At 37.7% G+C, this 27330-nt stretch overlaps 1 protein-coding gene and 2 pseudogenes across 1 annotated transcript; 2 read left to right on the top strand and 1 right to left on the bottom strand.

Moving 5' to 3' along the window:
- Positions 1 to 486: 486 nt before the first annotated feature.
- Positions 487 to 2262, bottom strand: LOC126623681 (60S ribosomal protein L32-1). The gene is made up of 4 exons (XM_050292637.1): positions 2137 to 2262; positions 1906 to 2000; positions 932 to 1113; positions 487 to 836 (listed from the first exon to the last, which is right to left on the bottom strand). The coding sequence occupies exons 2-4, from the start codon at positions 1993 to 1995 to the stop codon at positions 707 to 709; spliced, it is 402 nt and encodes a 133-aa protein (XP_050148594.1). The 5' UTR covers positions 1996 to 2000; positions 2137 to 2262; the 3' UTR covers positions 487 to 706.
- Positions 2263 to 8923: 6661 nt separating this feature from the next.
- Positions 8924 to 11494, top strand: LOC126622715 (protein NRT1/ PTR FAMILY 4.2-like; annotated as a pseudogene).
- An 8929-nt stretch (positions 11495 to 20423) lies between these two features.
- Positions 20424 to 26919, top strand: LOC126622714 (protein NRT1/ PTR FAMILY 4.2-like; annotated as a pseudogene).
- Positions 26920 to 27330: the final 411 nt, after the last annotated feature.

The raw sequence follows: 27330 nt of genomic DNA, 5'->3' as shown, positions 1-27330 counted from the left end.
ACCTGTCCATGGAAATAAAGAGAGAATAATTTGAATTGCTTTGGTCTTGTGGGCCGGTGATGAGGGTTTCGGGTCCATGATACAAAAGATACAAAGTGGAATTAACCCAAAAATACATCACGAAAGTCACACTGCCTATGCTTTTGACGCAATGGCCCTTTTGCTTGAAGATAAGTTTAGAAAAAAGCAGATTAAAAAGACCGCAAAATGAAACATAAAGATAAGGACGACAGAGATGAATAAAAAGCATTTAGAAAAAACCACAAGGCTTAATTTCAAACAAATGCAATATGGAAAGGATAATAGGAATCGACAATGCCATTGCAAGACATGACATCATGATTTGTTCTTGAGCAAAAAGGTCTACAATGAAGTTAATCAACAACATAGCACAGATAACTCGATTCAAATCATCTTCAAAGGGTAAAAAGTTCGCATTTAGCAGAATATGCTTCTTCAGAAGAGAGACTAGATAGACAGTAAAGGTGAGGCCAAAAAACTGAATATACTCGAGCAACTAGTAGAAATATGGCAAAATCAAACAGATTGGTAGAACTTCATGTCATCTAACATGACTAGATTAGTAAAATAGTCTAGATTCAACACTACCGAATCGAAAACAAACTGAATAAGATTTCCCCAAAATTCTGAAAACTAGCACAGTAGGAAACACACATAGCAAAATAAACCATAACAGCTGCAAGGTTTACTCATCCTCCTGGCTGCGCAACCTGGCAAGTTTGTTGGTAACAACAACATCCAACTGGGCTGCACGCTCGACGATCTCCTTTCTCTTCCTGGTGGAAATGTTGTGTGCTATCTCAGCACAGTAGGTCCTGCAGTTACATTAGAGAAACAGAGGGTGAGAAAATTCTAATGCGTACAGGATAAGTGGAGAATAGACTAGAAATTTAAAAGAATGGTTTCATACCTGTTGTGCATCATTAGAAGTTCAACCTCTTTCACATTGTGCACAACAAATTTCTTGAACTTGTTAGGCAGATAGTGACGAGTCTTCTTGTCTGACCCATAGCCAATGTTGGGCATCAACGCACATCCCTTGAACTTTCGCCTGACACGTGAATCAATACCCTTGGGCCTTCTCCAGCTTTCCTGCCATAAGTAAAGTACATACATTAAAACAGAGCAACTTAACACCAAGGCTCCAGGAAGCAGACATGCACAAAGAAGTATGCATCTCCTAAAACAACGATATCAAACCACTTGATCACCCTACATGCATCTGACTATCGAAGCACACGGAGGCAGCAACACGGTTGCTTAACAGGCCATACTATCTACCCTAAACACAGAACAGTTGAATAACAATTTCATCACCAATTAGGCAAAAGATGCACAATGAGATTCATCACCTCATGGCAAGTCATTTTTCAATCTTTCTCACATTCTAATTCAAATTTCAGCCACCTAGATAAAAGAATTCCAAACTGCAAACAATGCTATGGATCAACCCAACTTCTGGCAAGTGCAGCGAAAACAAAAAGCTTGAAGGTTGGGAGAAACACATTTTACAACTACCACACACAACATCACTAAAACAATATAGCACCGATACAGTAAAAATAGTTTTAGACACCTCGCATTTAAGATTTAAGTTTAACTTTCAACTTTATTGAACCCAAGTCATCACAAGCAAATACATGTGTGCTAACTAATATTTCCATCCTTAACTTGCAGATATCACCAGATAATCCAAGTTTCGATTAAGCCCACTTTGCTCAATACTTAATTGGTTAAGAATTTAATAATCCTACTCAAATAACCCAATTAAAATTTCATATCCAAAACTAAACAATTTCCAATACATTAGAAGCATCAAAACTCCAATGATTCGATTAATTTAAAAAAAAACGAAGAGAAATGAAATGACCCAGACACTCATACCTTGACGCAGTGCTTCCTGTCACTCTGGGGCCTCTTGAAGTGGGTCTTACGCTTCTTCACAATTTGCTTCTTCAGCAAAGGGACTGCCATTTTTCCTGTCACTCAAAATAACATCAGCAAAATCACGCGTTCAGTAAAATTAAATTTGGGGGAAAGCGCAAATAACCATTGTTGCAGATATTAGGGCAAGAAAAGCTTCGATTTTTCGGATCAGAGATTAGGGTTTCGAACCTGATTGAGAAGAGGAACAGTATGGTGCTTGGGAGTCGAGAGAGAGGCACAGAGAGAGCTAGGGTTTTAAGTGAGGGAATATATACGGAATAGCTGTAATCTGCTGCATGGGTACCGCACCTTAAGGTTATTATTGTTTTTGGGCTGTAAGAGAAGCCTAGGCCCAATCAATTTATTAGTGGTGTTGGTCTGCAATTACCCTCGTTCATAAATTAAAAGTATAGGGCCCTTAATTTATACGTTTCTTGGAACTCAATTATGATTTCACTTTGTTTTTTGAAAATTATGACACACTTTGATTCGGAATATTCACCTAGATTCCAAATCTAGCTGTGATGACCGAAATTAGGAAGGTGATGAAATCATAAAGTGTAATGATGTGGAAATATGAGTAAATTTAAACCTAAAAGTGCCTAAATGCAGTGCACATGTGAGCAGGATTGAACCCAATTCACACGTGATGTCAGAACATCAATAAAGTAAAAGTAGGATAAGAATTATGTCATCAAAGGTACTCTTCTATACCAACATTTGTCAAGAATCCTCGTCGACACAGAAGCTCTGCTCCGGAAAGCTAGAGAGGCGAAAAACAAGGGTGAGTGAGCATAAAAATAAAGTTTTGTAAAAGCCTTTTCAAAAACGTATAACCTCTCGCCGTAAAAAAAGTATAGTTTCCAAATATATATGCTACATATAATATGAAAATACTTACCGTAAACAGTAATATCTCAAAGTGCAATCATTCTCAATATTTCCGTATATAAAACATATAATACTCGATAATATCTCACATAAACGAACATATCATATTGAAGGCTCATCGACATATGCTGACATACGAGTTCATGCAGAGGTATTCTGACATGAACATGACTGGGTGTAAAAATACGCTATAATACTACAATCACGTGAAGATTGGCGTTTTGCGCATCACATACGAGTCCTAATTGCCTATAGAAATCTAGGACAGGACTGCCACCTAAAATGGATCCAAAGTGAGCGTACGGTGCAATGTGAACATACACGTGAAGAATGGCCCTGGCCCAGGCGATTTCTAACACCAATGTAGCACACGATGAGCAAATAACGTAAATATGATCATGTAATGGTAAATCGATAGTCCTAGTCGACATACTACTATTCAATAAAATATCAGTCATGGCTGTAAATAAATCCCATAATAATTCGCATATTTATGCATCCCAGAGGATTTCGCATAATTCTGTAAATTCCATCATTTCGTTAATTCTTATAAACTGTAATCTAATCCAGACGTAAAGTAGAAAATTCTTCATAAATATATAAATGGAAACCAAATAAATATATAATATTTAAACGCAAAGGCTCACTCACAAATCATGTCGTCAAGTTGAACCCGTCTCGTGGGCATCGAAGATCTTTGCAATGCATAACCATTTATGTAAATATATAACGTATTACAGTAAATTCGTGTATTCATACAAAGTATGGCTAATAAAGGATCTATTTTAAAATGGTCGAATTTCGAAAAATGGACGACTGATTCGAATTCGGCATGTCAAGAAACCTAAGGATGGACCTCGGTTCCTCCATGCGCAGCCACACGCATCGCCACAAGGTGGCTACATAAGCATCCACATGCTGCATGCACCGGCCACCATGTGCGCCCATGCACCTTCATCGCGATTTCCAGATTTTTGAGCTAACTTCTAGAGCTATTTTCTAGTTTAAATCTCAACCAATTTTATTCAAGAGTCAAATCAAAGTTAGGAATATGGAGAACAAAACCGTACTAAAATGGGACCGAGTTGTGTTCGTTCAGGCCGGAAAAATTGTCTGAAAATGGCTCGGTGGCCATGATCTCACTTCCCAGAAAACTGAGAAATCTCCTCCTTGATGTTCATGCGTTCCCAGCTTCACCACGACAACATTTAAGATCATAAATGGGACTAGATCAATCTATAATGAAGGTTTTAGGGAATCCTGAAGCTTACCTTTGTTAGAAACGGTGAAGCTTGTCGGAAAACCCCTTGAACAATGGCGGTGCTACAATGAGGTGTAGTGTCTCAAGTCTGGGTTAAATGTTCACAATCTAAGCTTAACAAAGATGGGGAATAACAAGGCGTGGTGGTGGTTTGATGGTTTGGCTCGCCGGAGCCGGCGAATGATGGTGGTTCAGGATTACAGTTCACAAAGAGTGCAGAGACGAGAGAGAGAGAGGGATGAGTGAGCTTGAGGCTCTGTTCCCTCAATTCTGGCTTCACAGATGAGTGGTGATATGTCGTGTTGCTGATATGTGTCATGGTACTTCGGCGACTTTACACTTGCAGAGAATGAGAGTGATAGAGAGAGTTTGAGAAGAATAGAGTTATGGTGATGGCTGAGAGAGTAAGAGAGGTGAGGTGGCAGTGAGAGAGATGAGAGAGTTGAAGAAAGAAATAACAAAATGAGAGAGTTCCGAGGGATAGGGAAACCCAGGAGAGAGGGAAAGAGTGGGGTGTGGGCCCCACTGGCTCACAAAACAAAGCCACAAAGAAAAACAGAAAATATCTCCCACACAATGTAAAATTACCAAATTGCCTTTCACGTTTGTAGTTTCGTAAAATTTTCGTCGTAATTCCGATTTCGATTCCGCTTACGCCTACGTGTTCGTACCATTGAGTACTTCGAGAATACAATAAAATTATAGTTCATACACGTCACTAACTGACGGTCAACGAAAGTCAACAATCTCACCCCTATGGGCATTTTCATCAATTCACTCTTTTAGAATTAATAAAATCGTAAAATTAGGGACGGGTCATTACAATTTAAAGTCGTCACTTTACTTCCTAAAACTTGGTTTTGATCCCACTTTACTCCTTGAAATTCAAAACCCGCCACTTTACTCCTTAAAACTCAAAATTTGTTTTCCATTGCCTTGTTTCTAATTTTTTTTTAAAATAAGTTTATCTATTCAAAATTTATAATTTTTTTTTGGTCATTCAATTTATTTTGTTAGATTAGATGTTAGATTAGCCACTGACGGAATTCGAACCCACATCGCCATGCAATGGCTCAACTCATTTCCACCACTGTGGTAAATAGAGTCACTTGCATTCAAAACAAATGAATTGTAATGAGTATATGCCAAATTTTCTCCTGAAATAAATGAATAGTGAAAAGAAGAAAAAGAACCATCTTCTCTCTTGATCAACAGCCACCTAACATAAGAAATATTGAAATCAATGGAACTAAAGATAAAGTGGCAGAGATGGAGGGATAAGACTGCTAGTTTTCCTTCGTGCATGATAATTTTTTTAGTGGTAATAGAAACTCCAAAGAAAATATCCAACATATAATGCCTACAATTGATTTTTCACACTTCTGAATCTAAACATAGAGATCCAAACAAAACAAAACAAAGCGCATTTACATTAGATTCAGGGTTATCCGCATATATTGTAGGTTAGATCAATCGGCAAACTGCCACGAGCTACTAATAGTCTAATACTTTGAATAAGTATTATGATACTTAAAATTAGAATCAAACTGTGTGTTCATGAAAAAAAATAAATAAATAAAAAATAAAACAGAGAAGATACAAGCCTACAAGGTTATCCAATCCAAGTTTGAATCTTCCATGCACATGAGTTCGAATCCTTCTTCTAATAGATTAGAACAGTTTTGAATATCGCATTGCCAAAAAAAAAAAAAAAAAGAGAAGATACAAGGTTATCCAATCCAAGTTTGAATCTTCCATGCACATGAGTTCGAATCCTTCTTCTAATAGATTAGAAGAGTTTTGAATATCGCATTGCCAAAAAAAAAAACAGAGAAATATGATCGAATCCAACAAAGTTCAGTTTTGATTGGATAATGATTCAATTCAATCTGTGTGTTCATGCGTGACTTCTGAGCTTCTCTGTATGATTTTTTACTAAAACAAACAAGCAATAAACGATCATTAGTAATAAGAAATCTGATAAATATGATAGAATACTAGAATTGTGGAAAGTAAATTGCAAATGTGACGACGAACGGGTAAAACGCAAGAGTACACTAGCTAAGAAAATTTAAAGAACATGAAAATTATGGAAAGCCTTACATTATGCATTACAAACTCATCTAGCTAGTTAGATTGAAAGTCTGAAGATAGTTAGAGTTAATTAACAAAATTACTGTTTGTTTTATCGGACTTGAAATCTCTTCTATTGACTGTTATATATTTTGATCAAAATAGAAATCTCTTATAACATTGGCGACTAGTGTCATACAAATGAACCCCTAAATGCCAACCAAAGAATAAGAAAATCAGCAAAAATCTCGTAGCTCAAGTGGTTAAGAGTATTCATCTATGTACATGAGGTCCTAGGTTCGTTTTCTCCCACACCACTATCGTTCGTATTAAAAAGAATTGCAGATGCAATACTACATGTATGCACTAGACATAAATCGGCAATGTAGGCATATTATTTTCAATCACATCATATAAGCAACATAAGTCCAATTATACGTGTCAGTCCCATATTTATGGTTTATGTGCAGTTTAAGGTTTTGATTTGTATAATATGCATAATGTTCTCTTGCCAAACAAAGAGATCATTATATTTTCGTGAAGTAACAAGAACACATGCATATGTAATAAAAAAAATAAAAAATAAAAAAATGAACACATGCATAATTGATGGTATAGATTCAGAATTTAACATAAATCTCTTATACGAAGATGAAAGAGAAGAGGATCGAAAGTAGAAATTCTGAAACATACCCAACATTTCTGCACCCATGATGCAGTCCGCTGAAACCCAGTAATAAGCATACTGCATTATACAAAACTACAAATTAAAATGAAACAATTTCAGACTGAATTTAAAATGTTAATATCTATTCAAAATGAATATACGTTAATATTCATCAAATAAATTTTAATAACAGAAGAAAAAACTTGAGAAGATCAAAGGAGAAATTTAGGAAGTGGAAGAGTAACCCTACTTTATGAAAACCACAATACCGCTTGCAGGCTTAGGGTCTACATCAATGCCCCAAAATTCGGGTCCAAGGATTTCAATATTGGTCTTGTTACAATATTTACCACTGTCATTATTGTTGTAGTAACTGTAATCAGGACAATGGGAGCGAGAGTGATGGCCGCTAAAGATGTAATCATAATACTCGTGGATGATATAGTGGTGGTGGTTGTAGTTGTAACCGTGGTCTTGGTCGTGGCTATAGTAATTGCTGCTACAGTGGTGTTTATAGTCAAAATCGTCGGCATACGGATGGTAATACTTGTTGATGTAGCCGTCATCGTCATCAGAGCGATGGTAGTTATAACCACTGCCACTATAGTCACTATAGTAGTGTTGATGGCTATAGTTGTAACCATCGTCATAGTGATGGTGATTACAGTCACTTTTTTCATTGTCGTTCTCTTTGTCGCAGTGTTGGTCATTGTTGTCAATGTCATCGTTGCTGTGGTGGTCTGGGCTATAGTTGTTGTTGTTCATGAGGTTCTCATAGGCCGTAGTGGCCTCTTTGAACTTGAGGGTGGCATCGTTTTTCATGTTTTGGGGGGAGTTGGTGTGTTTGTCCGGGTGATACTTCAATGCCAATTTTCTGTATGCTTGTTTGATTTGTTCTTTGGTTGCACGAGCACTGAGACCTAGTACCTTGTAGCTAGGGTTCATCATATCTCATCGATTGTCTAATACCAAATCGAAAACTTTTGGTTTCAGATTTGTTTAAAAAAAAATCCAGCTCCCTTGTTTAGGGTTTCTGATCATCTTGATCTGCGTTTTATATGCACATTTGCCTTCACCACTTTAATTGTGTTAATTAGTATTTACACAGATATTTGGTACTCAGGAAGGAAGCATAGTACTTTCCAATTATTTGTAATAGATTTGGTTTTAACTCAAAATATATACTTTGATTCTTTGAACAATAAATTATTTATGTTTACTACCTCCAAGAATCATCATCAATTATTTGATTATGATCCGAGTTTTACGTGCACCAAAGGCAGTTCGACTGCCTTGATGAGCAAGTCCCGACTATATTATTTTGAGATTCTGAATCTCTCTATTTATGATTTGTACATGTACCGTATTTTATTATATTTCGACCATTTAAATAATCTAATAACTTATAAAGTGATACATAAGTTAATAGAGAATTTACGAAGTTTTGTTCTATTTTTGGACTCTAATTATTTTTCTAACTGCGTTAAGTTTTTTCTCTCCAGAAGTTTCAATCATCCTCTCTCTTGAATCCTAACATTGCAGACCATCAAAACCATGCTGGCTGCTATTTGCAACAGATCCATTAAAACTTACTACGAGAATAAAAGAGATTCAACATCCTAGCAAATATGTCACAAAGCTTACAAATCTCATAAAAGAAAAACCCAAAAAAATGGTTTGATTGGTTTGAGGTTCTACTATGATTGTACTGCATGTTATGTAATCCCACGAAAGTTTTGGGAAACGTATAAAAAGCCGAGGTAGCACAAACCGAATATTCAAACCCAAAAAAAAAAAATGGTAGATAATCCAAACTTAATCCTTAAGAGAAAGAGAGAGAAAGAGAGAGATATCGTTTTTTGGGGTTTTGCTTGATATGATTCTTCGGATCAGTTTATGTGATTTTTGGTAGTCATAATTTTTTTCATTAATTGACAAAGGTTATTGTTTTAATTGTCCCCAAAAAATTAACGGTAGAACTAGGTTAACGTCTGTTTAGAAAAATAGAAAAATAGAAAATAAAATAAACTAATTAAATTTAATGATAGATGATGTGTCATATTTTAACTTGTTAGATTATTAGAATGATCGAGATAGAGCAGAATGCGGATAAATGCACAATAGCTAAATGTAGAGACTCGAGATCTATTATTTTGTACATCTACTTGGTTTGGTTATGTTAGGGTTATCTATATTTTACGATAGTAGGACTTTAAAATAATTTGTAAGGAAAGTACCTCGGCTCATTCATTTCGAAATAAGATATTTTTACAATCTTGATAATCATAGTTTGATATGTGTGCAGCTTTTTTTTTCTTTTGTATACTTGATTATTTGTTTTTGCGTAAGCATAAATAAAGATTTTTCCTGAAGTGATTTTCACAAAAAAAGTGATGATCAGTTTGTTGACTGGAGAGGAAAGGAGGCAAATCCCAAAAAATATTTAGGAATTAGAGCTGCTGCTCTTACATGTGGTAAGTTCTAAATTTACCAAGTTGCGGAGACCTTAATTTATCAGAATAGTAAAGATTAGATTGAGTACTTTATCTCAGTCCTATCCAACCCTCTACGTAAAGTTTAAATTTTTATGAACTACATTAGTAATCTCTTCGAATGTGAACATCCAACTCAAAACTAATAGACAATGATTATTTTAACTCAAAAATAATGGTAAAGTTGGTCATTGACTCATCAGTCACTACTAAGCACACTATTATCGTCTCTTAACTTGCATATTACCACCTACATAGTAGACATGTGTGAGAATTTGTTACAAAATGCCTCAGTGTAATAAAAGGTGGAACGTACTCAACATGTCATATTTAGTCTTGTCAATTTTCCGATGTGGGATTCTCATGTTCTTCAACAAATGCAATCCAAGATCTTTTAAGAACTTAATGCATGACTTTTATCTTCAACAACTAAAGATTGTTAGGATGGAACCTCAACTTTCTTTACAATGTGGGTATTTGTAAATCCCACGAAACTTTGATTTGTAAGGGTGTAAGAAGTAGTTCTATGATGAGGAAGTTTGTTCTTAGTTTTTTGTTTGCAGTTGTTGGGGTGCTGATCAACATGGTTTTCTTATCCAATGCCATTGACTTCGTCTCATACTTCTGGTTGTCAATGCATTACTCACCTGCTACATCAGCAAATATGGTGACCAATTTCATGGGAACCTCTTTTCTGCTCTCCATCGTGGGAGGATTTATTCGTGACTCACTCCTCACAAGCTTCACAACCTTCATCATCTTCTGTGCAATAAACTTAGCGGTATGCTTTTCTTTCAACTATTTATATGTTTCATGGCATGTTTTCATCTAGGCATGTAATACGAAATTGAATGAGCTTTTCGGTACCAATTATAGGGAGTAATCTTGCTGGCAATCCAAGCTCAATTCCCACATTTACAACCAGCTGTGAAAGTGAAGCCTTCTCTGTCTCAAACAACCATTCTATAAGTTGGCCTCTATGTATTTGCTGCTGGTATAGCTGGATTCAATGTTGCCTTACGTGCACATGGTGCTAATCAGCTTGATCACAACGATGTGAGGCTCATCCCTGCCTTCTTCAATTGGTTTAACTTTGACATATGCCTTGGGGGACTCATAAGCTCCACTGTTATGGTTTGGGTGGAAGATCACATAGGCTGGAATTGGAGCTTTTTTTATAACAGTTATAGCCTTGAGTTTGTCACTAGTCATTTTCATCATTGGGACTCCGTTTTATAGGCACAAAGTCCCACTGCAGGGAACTCATTAACACGAATCATCAAGGTAAAACTGAAATTAGACAAAGTACTTTTGAAGACATAGTAGTATCAATTATCAAGCAGACAGATGCCACTGGAATTTTTTTTTTTTTTTTTTGGATGTGTGAATTGTGAAAGGTACTTACTTATGCAGCTCGAAACTGGAAAGCTTCATCGAACAAAAGAGTGGGGAACCAGCGTGCAGTATCAATCAATCCGAACAGAGCAGATGGACAGTCCTATTATTAGTACATAATAATTTCTCAGGTTCCCATCTTTGCAAGCACAATCATGATGAATTGCTGCCTAGCCCAAGTTGAATCATTCTCAGTGGTACAAGGGAGCAAAATGAACAGAAATTTACACAACTTTGAATTCACCACTGAGTCCTTAAACGTACGCCCACTCTCCATCATGCTTGCTTCAATTCCCTATGCGAACGGTTCCAACACAAAAGTCACATGTTCCAACCCCTTTGGAGGATCGGACTGGGGCTAACACTGGCTTCTGGGTCAATGTCTATAGCTGCCCTAGTTGAAGCTAAGAGGTGCGAAGCGGCTCACAATGATGTCATATTGCCTGTGTTTTGGCTAGGATGGCAATTCCTCTTGTTAGGAGTTTGTGACGTGCCTACTTTTGGAGGAATGTTCGAGTTCTTTTACTCAGACGCCAAGTACCATGAGGAGTATGTGCACTGCATTGTCATGGTGTTCAATATCTTTGGGGTACTTTTTAAGCTCAGTTCTGGTGTCCATAGCAAATTCAGTGAGTGGAAAATTTGGTAGAGAATGTCTTTGGAGGAGATGATTTGAATCTTTTGCGCTCGGATTTGTTTTGCACACTTCTTGCCATTCTTAGTACCGTCAATTTTCTTAATTACATGTATTGGGCTAAAAGGTATTGAGGGATAAGGGAGACTCTAAAAATAAGAATGCTTAGAGTTTGTGTGGAGAGTTTCTAGACATTGCGAAACTCTTATGTATCTTGTATGTAAGACAATAAGACTTTTTTAGAATCCAAATGTTTTGCACATTTCACTCTTTATTTTGGACTCATTTCACACTAGTGGAGTTTTAGAATATATCAATTTGCCATATCAACCCTTAAAAATGGATTTGCATCATAGTTTTGACATTTCTTCCTGTATATCTTTTCTTGGTAGGATCAAGGATCATTCGGACTCACATCGTTTGGAAGACAACGTACAAATAGACTACGAATATTCGGTTGTATTGTGACGACCGAACCAGCAGCAAAAGATTCAGTAGAGAGCAACCGAGTTGTCAAGGCCATTTCTGGTCAACGAGGACTGAACGTTACACAACATCTGAGTGGAGGTGGTTGTTAAAGGAAAGAGATCCTCTTTGGATCTCTCCCTCCAAAGTCCAAGGATCAAGTGATTCGAACCTTTGAAATTTGATCAAACGGCTAAAAACATATAAGTTAATAAAAACTTTTAAAAGTACAATTTGTGGCCGTTGAATTAAATTTCAAGGGTCCGGATCACTTGATGGCTTTGGAGGAAGAGATCCGGAGAGATCTCTTCCCCTTTTTAAATTATAAGCTCAATGCATACCTTAATTTATTATTCTCACTCCCTTAGTGTAAATATATCATGTTGTATAAAAAAAAAGTTATATATAATATTTTCAAATTTCAACATTAAGATTGAGTCATTCGACATATTTTAGCACAAGATGTAAATGTAACCGTTCGTACTTAATTTTAATAAAGTCTTATCTTTCGAGTGAGACTGACCTATTCTGTTTATAGATCAAAATTTCTAAACTTTAATTACCATGAATTAATGGTGCTCAGTATCAGCGGGGTACTTCCTAAAGCTCAGTGGCCGGTATATTTATCAAATTCAGTGAGTGGATAAGTTTGGTAAAAGAATGGCTAGGAGGAAATGATGTGATATGAATCATAAACGTTTTGGTGTTGTCCAGAAATAAGAGTTTCTAGACCACTATCATTTAATTGAGAAAGTTCAGTCTCTACTAAAAGGAAAGAAACTCTTACCGCCCGTTCGACATATACTGCTTTTCCACGCGGTTTCTGTTTTTGCAGAAACGAAAAAACGCTAAGGATTTTACTAGTTTAAAAACTCAGCCGCAAAAAGATCATAGAATTACCCACCTTCTTCCTCACAACATTCTCAACTCCTCCTCACCTCCACAAATAATCCTCCCGCCGTCTACCCAACCCGCCTTCTGTCTGTGCTAGGTCTTTAAAGAAAAAACTTCGAAGGTATGAGGGAGAGTTTTACTCTGCTAGGTCTTCCATTTGCGTCTCTTTCAAGCTTGTTCAGAGCATCCGCTAGAGTTTCTCGATCCAACATTCTGGCTTATTGTAGTTGAGTAACTTTTCTACTATTTTCTTTTATCACCATGCATGGTTTGTACTGCTTCTACATGGACCATTAATCAAATTAAGAATTTTAATTTGGTTCGAGAGCTCATCAAATTTACAATTATATATATAACTTTCACATACGTGAACTATTAATCATCATTTTTGTTTTTGGTGCTAGACTGTTAATCACTTTTACATGGCTTATCATTAATATCCTATATGAAAAATTGATTTACATATATATATAAGATGGTGATGAAATTCTACTGCAAACTCCTTATTTAAATTGAAAAGAATAATTTGTCAAATCTTACTTCTATATGAATTTTTTTTGTTGTGTATCCTTTTATTTTTATTTTAGTGACAAACATGTACTGTTCTTGTTCTAGAGAACTGTTTTAGAATTATACTGCCAAACGTATTCTCATCATATCTTAAAACCGAAAAATCATTATCTTGTACTCATCTTTAAAGAAGTTTTAAAAAATAAAAATGATTTACACATTTGATTTCTCTCTATGCATGATATTGTTTATTTATTTTTATTATAAGCGATATTCTACATTAATTTACCACAGGAGGAGAGAAGAGTTTGAACTCGAAACGCAGTGGGTTGAAGAAATAGACAAAGCCAGAGATCTGCATGGATGGGGGCCTCAAACAGCAAAGTCACAAATTAAAATTTTCAAAAATGTACTAAACAAAACACTTATATATTAGGGCGTGTTTACATATAGGGAATGGATATGGCGGAATGTGAGTCATTCCCCATTCCTGATCATTCCTCCGTTTAGTAACACTTGGGAATGAAAAGAGTGTGTGGGACCCACTTAATATAGGGAATCAGACTCCCCAAACTCCCAGAATTCAATTCTCGACATTGAGGTGGTAATTGAATTCCTCGAAATGAAGCCTATTAGGAATCCACCTTTTGTACCAATATTACCACCATAGTTTTTTTTCTAATTCCGAAACGCTCCTTGTAGTTTTACCTTCCAACTCCTCTTCAACCCTAGACCACCCTCTCAATCTTCTGTCTTTCCCAAATCTACCACCATGAACATACACAATAACAACCGTACCCACCATGCCTATCACAACCCCTCCTAAAACCACCACAAATATAACAGCCTCCATATGTAGAATTATCACACCCATCCTCGACTTCAACAATCAAAATTTCAAATTTAGAGAAAATGAAAAGAAAACAAAAAGAACCCATCAGCCAAGCATCATACCCACTATAATCGATAGTAGGCGACCGGCTCAGGAAGCATATATGAGATCTCTGAACTTCGACCCACTCATCGGCTTTCACAAACACGTTGGATTGAATGGCGTTGCGAACCATGGCCAGAGTAACCGAGAAAGCGGAGAGGGAGGGCATAGAGGAGAGAGATGGAGGGTTTCATAAATTGGGGCTAGGGGTGGTGGCTATAAGGGTAAGTGGGGTGGAGCAAGGAAAGGCAGGGATAGGGGAGGCTATTGCGGCTGGGAAAATAAAGCCTTCAGGATGAAAGGGGCGGTGTGGGGAAGACAGACACAAGGGATTTTGGGTGGTGGGGGGCAAATGGAAATAATCATCTTCTAACAAAAAGAAACCTCTTTAATTATTTTTTATAAAGATAAATTTTGTATATAAAATTAGTTTGATTTTTGTTTTGAACAATAAATTAGTTTGATTAATTAGTATAAAAATAATTTATTTATATAAGGGCAATTTAGTAATCAAGCTAGTTTTAATTCCTATTCCAGTGAATTAGTAAACAACTTATATAGAACCAACATCATTCATCTCCGATTCAAACAGTTTTAGCAAACAACTTCAATAGGAATCTAATTCTACTTCCACCTCATTCCAATTCCTTCTCAATTCAATTTCTCTCAATCTGATTACGGATTAGTAAACGCGCTCTTAATTCATAAGGTTTTTCATACAACATATTACAATATCTCTCGACGCGTTTTCATTTACTGAAAGCGTTGCATGACAACTTCATTACCAATACCATCAAATACCTCTATCTATAAAAATAATCATGTTATCATTCATTCATTGATATCTCATCCAATTTCTCAATATATCTTCATAAATTTCATGACTAGAAGTGTTTTTTCAACAATGGTAGTAGCACATGAAAAAGTTAATACTAATATCATAAGCAATTGAAAGAGTACTTTTTTTTTTCTCAACCAAAAAAACTAAGTGGGGGCATTCACCACGGCTGGGCCCAAGGTGGCTCCGTCTATGGTTGAAGATGAAGACCCTAAATACCAAAACAATCCGCCACATGCTACCTGTGGAGCCAAAAATATTCACAGGGCGACACGTGGATTTTTGGACAAAAATGACAAAAATACCCTTGCAGTACAACGAGGTTCCTACGCGCAAGCAGCGGGCAACCCTCTTTCAACCAAGACAAAAGTGCCCAAAATAGGTAACAATTCAAAGTCCATCTCATCAAATCCTTTCTACAAGGTAATTCCCAAACACATTCCTTTTAAATTATGTTAATTGGCTAATTAATGGGTTTATTGCCTAATTAACTCATTAATTGTCAATTAAACCATCCATTATATCCAAATAACTACAAAATACATCCAATTCAACCCTAAAACACCACATGGCCGGCTATCCCCATTTCAAAACCTAATCCATCACTTTTTTCTACCTTTTTCACCATTTCTTCCTTTTTATTACCCAATAAATTCAAAAACCACCAAAACATTCATCTTATGTTTAATAGCCAAATAAATTGGCTAATTAAACCTAAATTAAACCTAAAAACCCTAGCCACCTCCTATCCCTATAAATATACTCCCATTCTCACCAAAAAGCTAATTCCAACTTTTTGGCAAAAATCCCAAAATTCTCTAAACACTCTTTCTCTCTAAATTCTAACTTTGGCATCGGAGGTTCTTCGGCCAAAGCCCCCCCCATTCATCGTGGGCGCGTGAGGCTCTTGGCCTTAACCTAAGGTGTTAATTGTTTTGTAGGTGCAAAATCGTCCAAGATCGAGGAGGAAGAAATTTGCATCCACACTACCACTATTTATTTTTATCCTTTAATTCTCTTTTGATTTATTTAATTTATAAACAAAAAATAAACATACTTGTACATATATACATGGTAAAAAAGAGATATACGAAAATCATTTTCCTTCCAAACAAAATGGTTTTATAAAAACGTTACAAGACTATTAGTATTGTCTCAAATAAGACATATAATAATTGTATCAGAATTGATTCAAAGTCAATGTAAGTCAATGGTTTGCATTTATGTAAGAAAAGCTTACAAGAAAAAGGACTCACCGTACATGATTTCAAACGATTAACTCATTGTACATGATCATTCCAAAACTATAGCATTAAGGGATCTATTCAATCGGGATTTTAATAGACTTTAATTCTTTTAATGAATCTAGGGGTATTTTATTAGAATTTTAAGGGATTCACTAAAATTCAACGTATATTCAATCAGGATTTTAAGATAGTTTATTAAAATCGCTAGAAATCAAGGGGTATTCAATTATGATTTTAAAGAAGTTTATAACATTCTAGGTGTATTCAATTAAAATTTGATTTTAAAAGATATGAAAAAGTTGAGAATTTAGAGGGAATTGGAGAAATTTCGTAGTGTATTATAAGCATCCCCAAATCACACCCCTCCCCATGACATTTTGAGGGAATTGAATCAAAATTTTATATGAAATCTTTACAAATAAATTTAACTCCATAAAAATTCATGGATTTATAAACCCATTAAAATCTCTCAAATAAATTTAACTCCATAAAAATCCATGGATTATAAACCCATTAAAATCTCTCAAATAAATTTAACTCCATAAAAATCCATGGATTTATAAACCCATTAAATCCATAAAAATTCAATCATTTTGAATAAATTGTTATCTTTTTCTTAGAAAATTATTATTACTAAGAGAGAGGAAAGGGTTCGAAAATATAACAATAATTTAGAAGAGTGTGGAGTTCTGAACCTAAGACGAATGAGTAAAAACCTAACACCCTATCCACTAGAATATTGGATCACATGCAATATGTTGTATCTTGTAAATTTGAAAAGCACATTCTTTTGGATTTCTCCATTAAAATTACCCCCAAAACTTAGTATGTGTCAAATGCAACAAAAGTACCCCAAAAACTCTTCGGACCTGGCTTCTCTGCCCTCCCACTTCTTATATAAAATGTTGACGTAACTTAACCATAACCGCATAAAATAGGAGAGGATGGAAGTGTATGGAAAGTGGGAGGGTAGAGAAGCCGGGTCCAAACTCTTCAGTGCAAATGCCTAGCTCTTTTCAAGCTAAACCTTTGACATTCAAGGTGTCAAGCAAACCGATATTCAGGCATTGAATGCACAATTCTCAGGAATTCGGTTCTCTCTAACTGCCTTTGACAAAACTTTAATTAATTTTCCATGCAATGTAACATTACTCATGCAGGATTGGGATACAAGTGACTGCATAGCCTTTAGCCTCATCCCCACACATGCAAATTAATTTAAATTTTCACCAAACCTCTCTAAACTACCCTATTAGTTTTTCTTCTCATTTATCTGTCCCCAAATTTTCATTGTTTTGGTAATTTTTCCTAACATCGGTAAGTTCATGAATTCATAAATTTCGTGTGCAGATCATGGTGACCTAACACAACCCAAATTGTATACTATAATCAACTCTTCTCTTCTGCAGAAAAGAAAAACCTTTTTTTCATTATATATTGTCTGCTTTGGGCCCCAACCACGCCCTCATGATTTTGTTTTTGAGAACTCACACGAGAACTTCCTAGTAACCCATCAAGGAACTGATCTCGCCCGAACTCGCTTAACTTCGGAGTTCTAATGAAATCCGAAGTCAGTGAGCTCCCAAAAGGCCTTGTGCAAGGTAAAGATGAGAATATACATATTAAGCTTACAGGATCCCATCCCCTAAGCAATGTGGGATGTTACATGTCACAACCCGTCCCAAAATATTAATTTTTAGGCGTGAAATGTCAAATATACCCTTGGACGTTTTGTGTGGTAGTGTGGTAGGTTAGAATTTGGACCAATTAGTGCTAGGTCCTATTATTTTGGAACCAATTAGGACTTAGATGGTATTTTCTTTGGTTTTGGTTAGTGACCCACGTGTACCACACACACACTCACTCACTCTCCAGTGCACTCTCTCTCCTCCCTCACGTATTTTTTTGAAAATTCGTACAATTGTACGGACGAACTTTGGAACCAACCATACACACACGGATCGACGTCAAAATGTAAGATTCGAACTCCTTGCAAGTCTCTGAGTTCATATATGCCATTTTTAGATCGTGAAACCCTCAAAAACCCCGAGAAACCATCACCCCCGATTTGAGTATTGTTCATGTGGTCATAATTATGGATGTTTCAAGGGATTTTAAGCTCATAGGAAGCTTTAGGACATTTTTACGAAGCTCAGAGAAGAAAAACCAAGCAAATTGGACGTCGGGAAGTCGAGTTTGGTGAGTTTGAAATTTGGCCGGAATTATCGTGCCTTCTCCAGCAAGATTTCGTGATTTTTGGAGCTTGAAATTGGTAAGAATGTGTTCTAATCGTTGTAAGCTTCAATTTGGTGTAAGTTTCATGAGTTTTGGTGCAAAAATGACGAAGTTATAAGGATTTTAGGATTTTTCCAGTTTCCGGCGACGACGACGGTCGCCGGAGTTCGAAGGTAGAAGACAGAGAATATTCCATCAAACTTGACGGAATATTCTAACGCCGTCAGGTAGATTTATCGATTTTGTTGATTTTTAAAGAAATATACCTAACGGCAGTTAGGGATTCCGTTAGGATTCCCTGCGCGTGGCCGCGAGTAGAGCCATGCCCTTGCCGGCACGTGACGGCGCATGAGGGCTCTAAAAATTATTTTAAAAATTTGGGTGTGTTCGTGGAGTTGTGTAGGTCACGATGGTATATTTATATACCTCATTTGAGCGATGTATGAGAAGTTATTAGCTATTATTGGTTATGTGCTTTAAATAACGTTTATTCAGTTATTTCGCATATAGGTGAGATCTATCCCGAGGACGAGCGCAGTCAATGGCAACTCGGGGGCTACGACCCTTCGACATACCAGTGAGTAGGCTTTTGGTTTTAAGTATATATGTATATGCTTGGTATCTTTCTCAGAAAATGCATTTAAATGAGTATGATTTAAATTGCCATGCCAAATGTTTTATATTTAGAATATGCATATGACGTTTGCATATATATATATATATATAATTGTGGTGTTGTGGACACTCAGGTAAGCCCCATGTGAGTTTATGAATTGTGAATGTGGATAATGGTTGTGATTAATTGAGAAACATTGAGCTCATAAACCTGCACCCCGATGTTAGTGATTTAGCCAGAGATATGGCACAAGCCTGTATATAATGTCATCTCCCACACCATATGCTCACATTGGATCCAATTTAGATGCACAATCTTGTCATACAGACCATCATAGGTGATTCCAACTCATAGGTGACTAGCGACTTATCGCACAGCTATCATGAGAGCATAGCATTGAGCGTAACTATATTACACCCAGTCTTGTCGTACAGACCCTTGCAGTGGTTCCGACTCATGTGCAATGTAATGCCGTATAGGTCACTTACAGTGACTCCGGTTAGATTGACTCATGAGCTATGAATTCAGCCGTACAAACCTCTACAGGGGTTTCGGCTAATATGTTATTTTTCCATGAATTTATTTTCACTTAAGTTACTTATTCTGTTTTATATTTTGACATGGTATACTTATGAATATGGATATGTGAAGCATGATTTGAATATATATATATATATATATGTTTATATTCCATTTCTGGGAAAGTTATACATGTTTTACGACAAGAGGTTAGAGTATTTGATAAATGAAATGGTTTTGAAAAGCTTTATTTTTGCCCACTCACACTTTCTGTTTTGCGCCCCTCCAGATTTTAGATAAACTTGTTCGTTGGTGGCTCACGAGGATTAGTGGAGGTTCTGACAGACTATCACAAATGTAGGGCATCTTTGGGTGTCGTTTAATTAGCACTTGTTTTCTGGACTGAACTTAGGCTACTTACGCTCTGATTGTGTATTCACACATATTCCAGCACTTATCTTAACTAGTACTCTTATGAGTTAGTTTTCATTTATTCGTATTCTCTGCTATCATTATTTCTTCTGCACTGTGCACATGGCTACATCACTCTCATGTAACAGCCAGCATGTCTCGATCTCGGTCGGGGTGTGTCATTACAATTAAGGGGTTGTTTGGTATTTTTCTAAGAATAATGGTAGTGAGACTAAATTTTTAAACCAAATTTACAAATCAAATGATATGTTACCAATAGGTAATAAGCATGTTAAATAATTAACAACATCGCCCACATCATTTGTTTACGAAATTTGGTCTCCCTAATATTACCCTTTTTCTAATCCAATTTTTCTTTTTGAAATTAATGAATATGAAGTAATTTAGCTGTATTCATAATTTTTTTAAACAAAAAATAAGATCTAAGTTTGATATGCAAGAGGGTAAATGTTGTATGATATTGGAGTAATTTTGGGAATGAATTTTCGTGTGCAGTTGTGGAGGTGTTGACAAACATGGTGTTCTTAGCCAATGCCAGTAACTTCGTTGGATACTTCTTGTTGTTAATGCATTACCCAGATGCTACAGCAGCAAATATGGTGACCAATTTCACTCTTTCACAAGATTCACAACCTTCATCATCTTTTCTACCATAGAGTTGCTGGTTTTATTTGTCCCCCTTTTTCTTGGGAGTAAAAAATTTTATTTTTCCCATTGCCGCCACGGACTTTTAATTTAGTTATGAGCCCCTAATTTTCTTAAACGTATTAATTTGTCTTTGCTGTCAAATATATCAAAAAGAATTTTTAAATTGTGAGTAATTTTAGTCTATTTAATAGGGTAAGCTAATAGAAAATGTGATGAACTTAAAGATTCAAGAAAAATTGACATGAAGTGAGACGTATATATTTGTATGCAACGTTAAATGGAACAAGAAACTTGTACCATGTGGGGATAAATTTTACTGAGGATCCAAGCTCAGTACCCACAATTTCGACCAGCATCGGGTGCTAGGCCTTCTCGGTCTCAAGCAGCCATTCAGATGTCGTTGCTGCCGATGTAGGTGGAATCAATGCCTCCTTACCTGCACACGGTGCTGATCAGCTTGATCACAGCAACCAGAGACTTATCTCTTCCTACTTCAACTGGTTTTTCTTTTCCCTATGCCTGGGAGGCCTCCTAAGCTGTACTATGATTTGGGTGGAAGAAAACAAAGGCTGGAATTGGAACTTCACTATAACAATTATAGCCTTGAGTTTGGCACCTTCAATTTTCATCGGTGGGAGTCTATTTTATCGACACAAATGTCCTTACGGAAGCGCATTGACAAGAATCTTTAAGGTAAATGTACATTTAGAAAAGATCCATTATTTATCACCACTTCAAAATAATCATTATGCACTATTTTCTTAAGATTGCAGAGTAGTTCTTTACAGCGTGCGCTAATAGCAACTCTAAAAAAATACTATCAAATAGACTGTTGTATTCGGAATTTATTCAATTTTTTTCTTTGTGGTGTCAAAGGTTCTTGCTTCTGCAGTTCGGAACTAGAAGGCCTCACCAGAAAAAAGTTATAGAGAACCAGTATGCAGTATCTGCAATCAATTCGGACGGAGTTGATGCACAAAACCGGGAGGTCTTGGAACAACGTAAATCCGACCGTGAATCTGCAAGAAAGTAAGGAACACAAGATGTATCGTGGTTCACCCCAATGTTTGGGCTACATCCACACTGATGTTGATATTGTTTCACTTTGAATGGTGAATATACAAGAAGGCTAGAGGCAGTGTGCTCTCTAGCTTATTTTCTCTCTAGCCCATTTTCTATGGCCTAAGCCTTGCCCTCAATCTTGGCTTCTTTAATGAGGAGAGTGAGGAGTCCTTTTATAGAATAAGGGATCCTCACTTATTACATATTTGCCCCTTCATTTATTACATAATTACATTTGAGTCCCCCAAGTATTTATACGAGGTCTAAATACGGAGGCCTTAAGTATGGTACAAACAATAGTCCCCCAAGTCTTCAATCAAGAGAGTCTTTTGGCTGGAGACTTGAAATTCAGTCCATGTATGGGCCGAAGTAACTAGATATCGTCTAGAACTGATACTTGATATGAGGTGGTCCTCAATGTGAAATGATGCTCAAGTAGAAGTAGCACATGTTGCGAGGCTGCTCGGCTTATGGCTTATGTTGCCTTGGTTGGCTCAGTTTGTGGCGTTGAAGGTGAGGGAGTCCCTTTTATAGCATAAGGGCTCACTCCTCAATACATAAATGATGGGCTAGAGTTGATGCTCGCGGCGAGGCAGTTGCTCAACAGGCGGCTATGCTCTCTAATAATGGTGAGGGAGTCCCTTTTATAGAATAAGGACTGGCTCCTCAGTACATAAGTGATAGGTTAAGAATGATGCTCGCGGCGAGGCGGTTGCTCAGCAGGCGGTGATGCTCTCTAATGATGGTGAGAGAGTCCCTTTTATAGAATAAGGGCTCGCTCCTCAATACATAAGTGATGGGTGTTCTCTAATGAAAGTGAGGGAGTCCCTTTTATAGAATAAGGGTTCGCTCCTCAGTACATAAATAATGGGCTAAGTCCCCCAAGTATTTTTCATGAGGCCCAATTGTGGAAGCCCAATATATGGTACATAGTGTAGTCCCCCAAGTCTTCAGTCAATAGAGGCTGTTGGCTGGAAACTTCAAATTGAATCCATGTATGGGTCGAAGTGACGGTTGTTCGGAGGCGGTCTTTGTATACCCTGCACTGAAGCTTTGTAAGTAACCTTTGCAAGTGAACCTTTGAAGTTGGTGCTTTGTAAATGAAGCTTTTGAAGCTGGAGCTCTGAAACTTTCGAAGCTGATTGACATGAGTGATGCTCATGAATGTTTATGTAAGATTGACATGAGTGATGCTCATGAATGTTTATATATGATTGACATGAGTGATGCTCATGTATAATTTTGGAGTACTGTACGTACTTTTGATCACCTGGTTGGTGATATTAGCGGCATGCTGCCGAATAATTTTTGGAGTACTGGACGTACTTTTGATCACATGTTTGGTGATAATAGCGGCAGACTATCGAATAATTTTGGAGTACTGGACGTACTTTTGAACACCTCGTTGGTGATAATAGCGGCAAACTGTCGAATAATTTTGGAGTAATGGACGTACTTTTGATCACCTGGTTGGTGATAATAGCGACAGGCTGCCGAATAATTTTGGAGTACTGGACATACTTTTGATCACCTAGTTGGTGATAATAGCGGCAGGCTATCGAATAATTTTGGAGTACTGGACGTACTTTTGATCACTTGGCTGGTGATAATAGAGGGTCTGGCTCTTTTGGCATATGGGCATTCGCCCTCCACATAACATTCCAGCCCATTATTTTGGGCTTGCCGGTTTTTTTTTTTTTTTGGCATGCCGCCTTCTTTCTTTATTTATGATTACCCTCTGGTGGGTTTATACAGATGTCTCCAAAAGATAAGAAAAGTAAATCACATGATTCAAAAAAACTGCTGCAGAATGTGGGTATGGCAGATAGTTGGATAGTGGGATAGCATGTGTAGTTGGCTGTTGCGGGGGGCAGGGCGCTTGAAGATTTGAGCCAAAGTGAAACCCTTTCTTTCATCACCCATTTGCTTTTCTTGATCTCCCTGCTCCAATACATAAAAGATTCCACAATGATAAAAATATTTGGAAAGCCCTTTGGCATCAACTGTTGCAAACATTATGATCAGTATTCAGGCTCCTTTTGTGAGCCTCATCCTTTTCCTTTTTCTATTCTTTTCCTCCCTTTATTCCTTGCTTTTGCTTTCTGTTTTTTCTTAGTTTTTTCTGCTTTGCTTTTGCTTTTGTTTCCCACTTCATTTCCTGCATGTTCTCCTGTAAAAAGTGACCCCTCTGTACTCTTAGAAAGTGGGCATCTTCTTCCTCCGCGATCTTGCTCCAGTTGGCCAGATCTCAGCAAGCGTTCATTTTTACCCACATAGTTTTCACCCGTCTATTCATTCTCAGTTGTTGCATTCGTAAAAGGAAACTTTCTCCTGTAGGTTCCACCGCTTTTTGCCCTGCTGTTGGAGCTTGAATTGGCCGGAAAATGCTATCAAGCATGCGGTTAGCATATAATGGACCACTCATAGGTATGAAAATAAATGGGTTTTCCGCCACGTAGAGACTGGGGAGCCTACAGGGTCCGACAGCTGGAGTCTGCTGTAGCCCATTTCTCTTTAGGTGCAGAACTCAGAAACGGGACTATGAGACGGATCGGAAAGATGGGGCGGCAGAGAACCGGAATGTGCCGATCTCAGGATCCTCTCCCTCTCTCTGGCTTTACGATTTCCCGCCTCCATCTTCCTTAGCCGCCTCTCATCCAACCCTTCCTTCACTCTCGGAGACATGTCGTTCATTTCCCAGAGCGTGGCGGGGATGTTCTGGTAATAAATGTCGAAGTTGAGGCCATTTTCATCCAGAGAGTCGAAGATCGTTTTCTGAGGGAAGCTGTGGATGAGGTCCTCGCGGACGTTGCTCATAGCACCGTGTGACGTGGCCGAGTAGGAGTAGAATCGGTTCGGTTGAGTCGACGCCGGTACGGACGCGAACCACCGGTCGAACACGGCGAACTCATTTGCTAACCCGATGTAGACTGGGAGGACTTCCGGCTTGAACTCGCTCATCACTATCCTCGCCATCCCCTCGCCTATACTCTTCGCCTGCTGAGCGAACTCGTTCATCGGTGCCGGGTTCTCGGAGCTCTCGTTCGACCCGAATATCTGTTCCCGAATCGCCTAAAACGAGTGGCCCGGGTTAGAGTTGACGAAAAAGGCGTCGTTTGAGACGCGGACTCGAGCGGAGCCAGGTTGCGAGACAAAAATCTGGTTCAATTCGTTCCCATTCAGGCCGTCGATGTCGGGTCGGGTTGACTTAAGCCAACCAAAGATATGGTCAAATGAGCGGTTTTCCATGACGACGACCACCACCATTTTGATAGGCCCTTTGATTTTGGGGGTTTTGCGTGCCACAATGAATTGGGTGAAGACCAACAAGAGGTAGAAAAAAGAAGAGAGCCCAAGTGATGGGTTTTCGCTGGGAAGCCATCTTCGGTGACCGGGACTTGTTAAACTCTGGTAAAACCCAGAAAGCTAAAGCGAAAGGTTCCGGCTTTGAAGCGTAAACTGTTCGTATTTGTAGAGGAAAATGGTGGACAATATGCTTTGAGGATAAATCTCTTTAGAGTCGTTGTTTTGTTTTGAATTCAACACCAAATGAGAGAGAGAGAAGACGGCGACCATAAAGAGGGAGACTGGGAGAGTTGAAAAAATTGAGAGAGAGAAAAGGGCGACCATAAAAAGGTTCTTAGGTTTCTGCAGATTCACGATGAAGTGTGGTGAGGTCTCACGGTGGTGAGATGAAAAAATGAAAAAAAAACGACATAGATTTTCGTGTCGATTCCCACAGACAGCATCAAATATTGATGCACAAAACTGGGAGGTCTTGGAACAACTTAAATCCGACCTTGAATCTGTAAGAAAGTAAAGAACACAAGATGTATCGTGGTTCACCCCAATGTTTGGGCTACGTCCATACTGATGTTGATATTGTTTCACTCTGAATGGTGAATATACAAGAAGACTAGAGTCAGTGTGCTCTCTAGCCTATTTTCTCTCTAGCCCATTTTCTATGGCCTAAGCCTTGCCCTCAATCTTGGCCTATCTAATGAGGAGAGTGAGGAGTCCTTTTATAGAATAAGGGCTCCTCACTTATTACATATTTGCCCCTTCATTTATTACATAATTACATTTGAGTCCCCTAAGTATTTATACGAGGTCTAAATACGGAGGCCCTAAGTATGGTACAAACAAGTAAGTTGTTTCCCCTCTTCTCAATTTTTTCTTAGTTAGGAGATGGTAACATGGACATATATACTATGATTCTTTAAACTTAGAGCGGGATTAAATTATAGTGTCACACTTCAGCACAAATATGTGACCCATCAAATTTTGAGTGGGAAGAAATGGAGCCAGTATTTAAACTCTGCATACAATTTTTTTTCATTTACTTTTGGTCTAAGAGACACTCTAATTTCTCAGATTTTTTAGACAAAGCATTAATTGATAGCACAATTAGTGCCGCTCAAGTTAAGGAAACAAGAGCTTTTATAGGCCTTCTACCCATCTTTGCAAGCACAATCATGATGAATTGCTGCCTAGCCCAACTTCAGACATACTCAGTGGTACAAGGGACCACAATGAACCGAAAAATAAACAATTTCGAAATCCCAGTTCAGTCATTGGGCATACTCCCCCTCTCCGTTTTGCTTGCTTCTATTCCCTTATACGAACGATTCCAAAGAATCTTAGCATCCAAAAGCCCAGCAAAAAGTCACACCTTCCAACCACTTTGGAGGATTGGGCTAGGGCTGGCACTAGCATCTGCATCAATGGCCGTAGCTGCCCTAGTCGAAGGTAAGAGACGCGAGGCAGCTCATAAAAATGCCACATTGTCTTTCTTCTGGCTTGGCTGGCAATACCTCATCCTTGGAGTCTCAGACATCCTCATCCTTGGAGGAATGCTTGAGTTCTTTTACTCGGAAGCACCGGATAGCATGAGAAGCATGTCCACTTCGTTGCCATGGTGCTCAACATCAATGGGGTTCTTTTTAAGCTCATTTCTGGTGTCCATAGCAAATTCAGTGAGTGGAAAATTTGGTAAAGAGTGGCTTGGAGGAGCTGATGGGAACCATTCACGTTTGGATCTGTTTTATACACTCTACGCATTCTCAACACTCTCAATGATGGGCTATGAAGTATTAGTGGAACGCGGTTCTTTCTTACATGCAACTGCACATGTCAAACTGTGACACTATACAATGAGGAATGAGTACTTACATATAAATGACAAGTATTTTTCGTACTATAGTATTTTGTTGTAAAAAATTATAATTAACCGATAATACTGTAATGAACCATCACATTATGAACTTTACTAATATTGTATGAAACCACAGTTCAACGGGCCTCCACCATTTTTCTTCATGATGAAATTCTCAATCTTGGTCACGATGTTTCAATTGGATAGCATGCTTGTGTCGACATTCGAAATGTGTTTAGGGGTTAGTGTGTCAACATCATTAGTTCTAATCAAAGTGGCTGTTGTGGGTCTTTAAGAGCATTGAAGGTGATGTGTTTGTTAATTAAGTGTTAAACACCGTAATCCCGGAAAATGTCTCCTCCTCGAATATATGCATGAATTAAGTATGCTACCTGGGCTTTCGTATGCTGTCTTC

This window comes from Malus sylvestris, chromosome 5 (genome assembly GCF_916048215.2).
Source record: "Malus sylvestris chromosome 5, drMalSylv7.2, whole genome shotgun sequence".
NCBI classification, from domain to species: Eukaryota; Viridiplantae; Streptophyta; class Magnoliopsida; order Rosales; family Rosaceae; genus Malus; species Malus sylvestris.
The sequence above is the reverse complement of the archived record's forward strand: the minus strand, read 5'-3'. Positions and strand labels throughout refer to the sequence as shown.

What these genes read in the sequence shown, in the direction of transcription:
- LOC126623681 (XM_050292637.1), bottom strand. Translation starts at nt 1,995, where the DNA reads ATGGCAGTCCCTTTGCTGAAGAAGCAAATTGTGAAGAAGCGTAAGACC. An exon ending in ACAGGAAGCACTGCGTCAAG is followed by an intron (nt 1,114 to 1,905) that starts GTATGAGTGTCT and finishes TACTTATGGCAG; the next exon opens with GAAAGCTGGAGAAGGCCCAA. An exon ending in CTTCTAATGATGCACAACAG is followed by an intron (nt 837 to 931) that starts GTATGAAACCAT and finishes ATGTAACTGCAG; the next exon opens with GACCTACTGTGCTGAGATAG.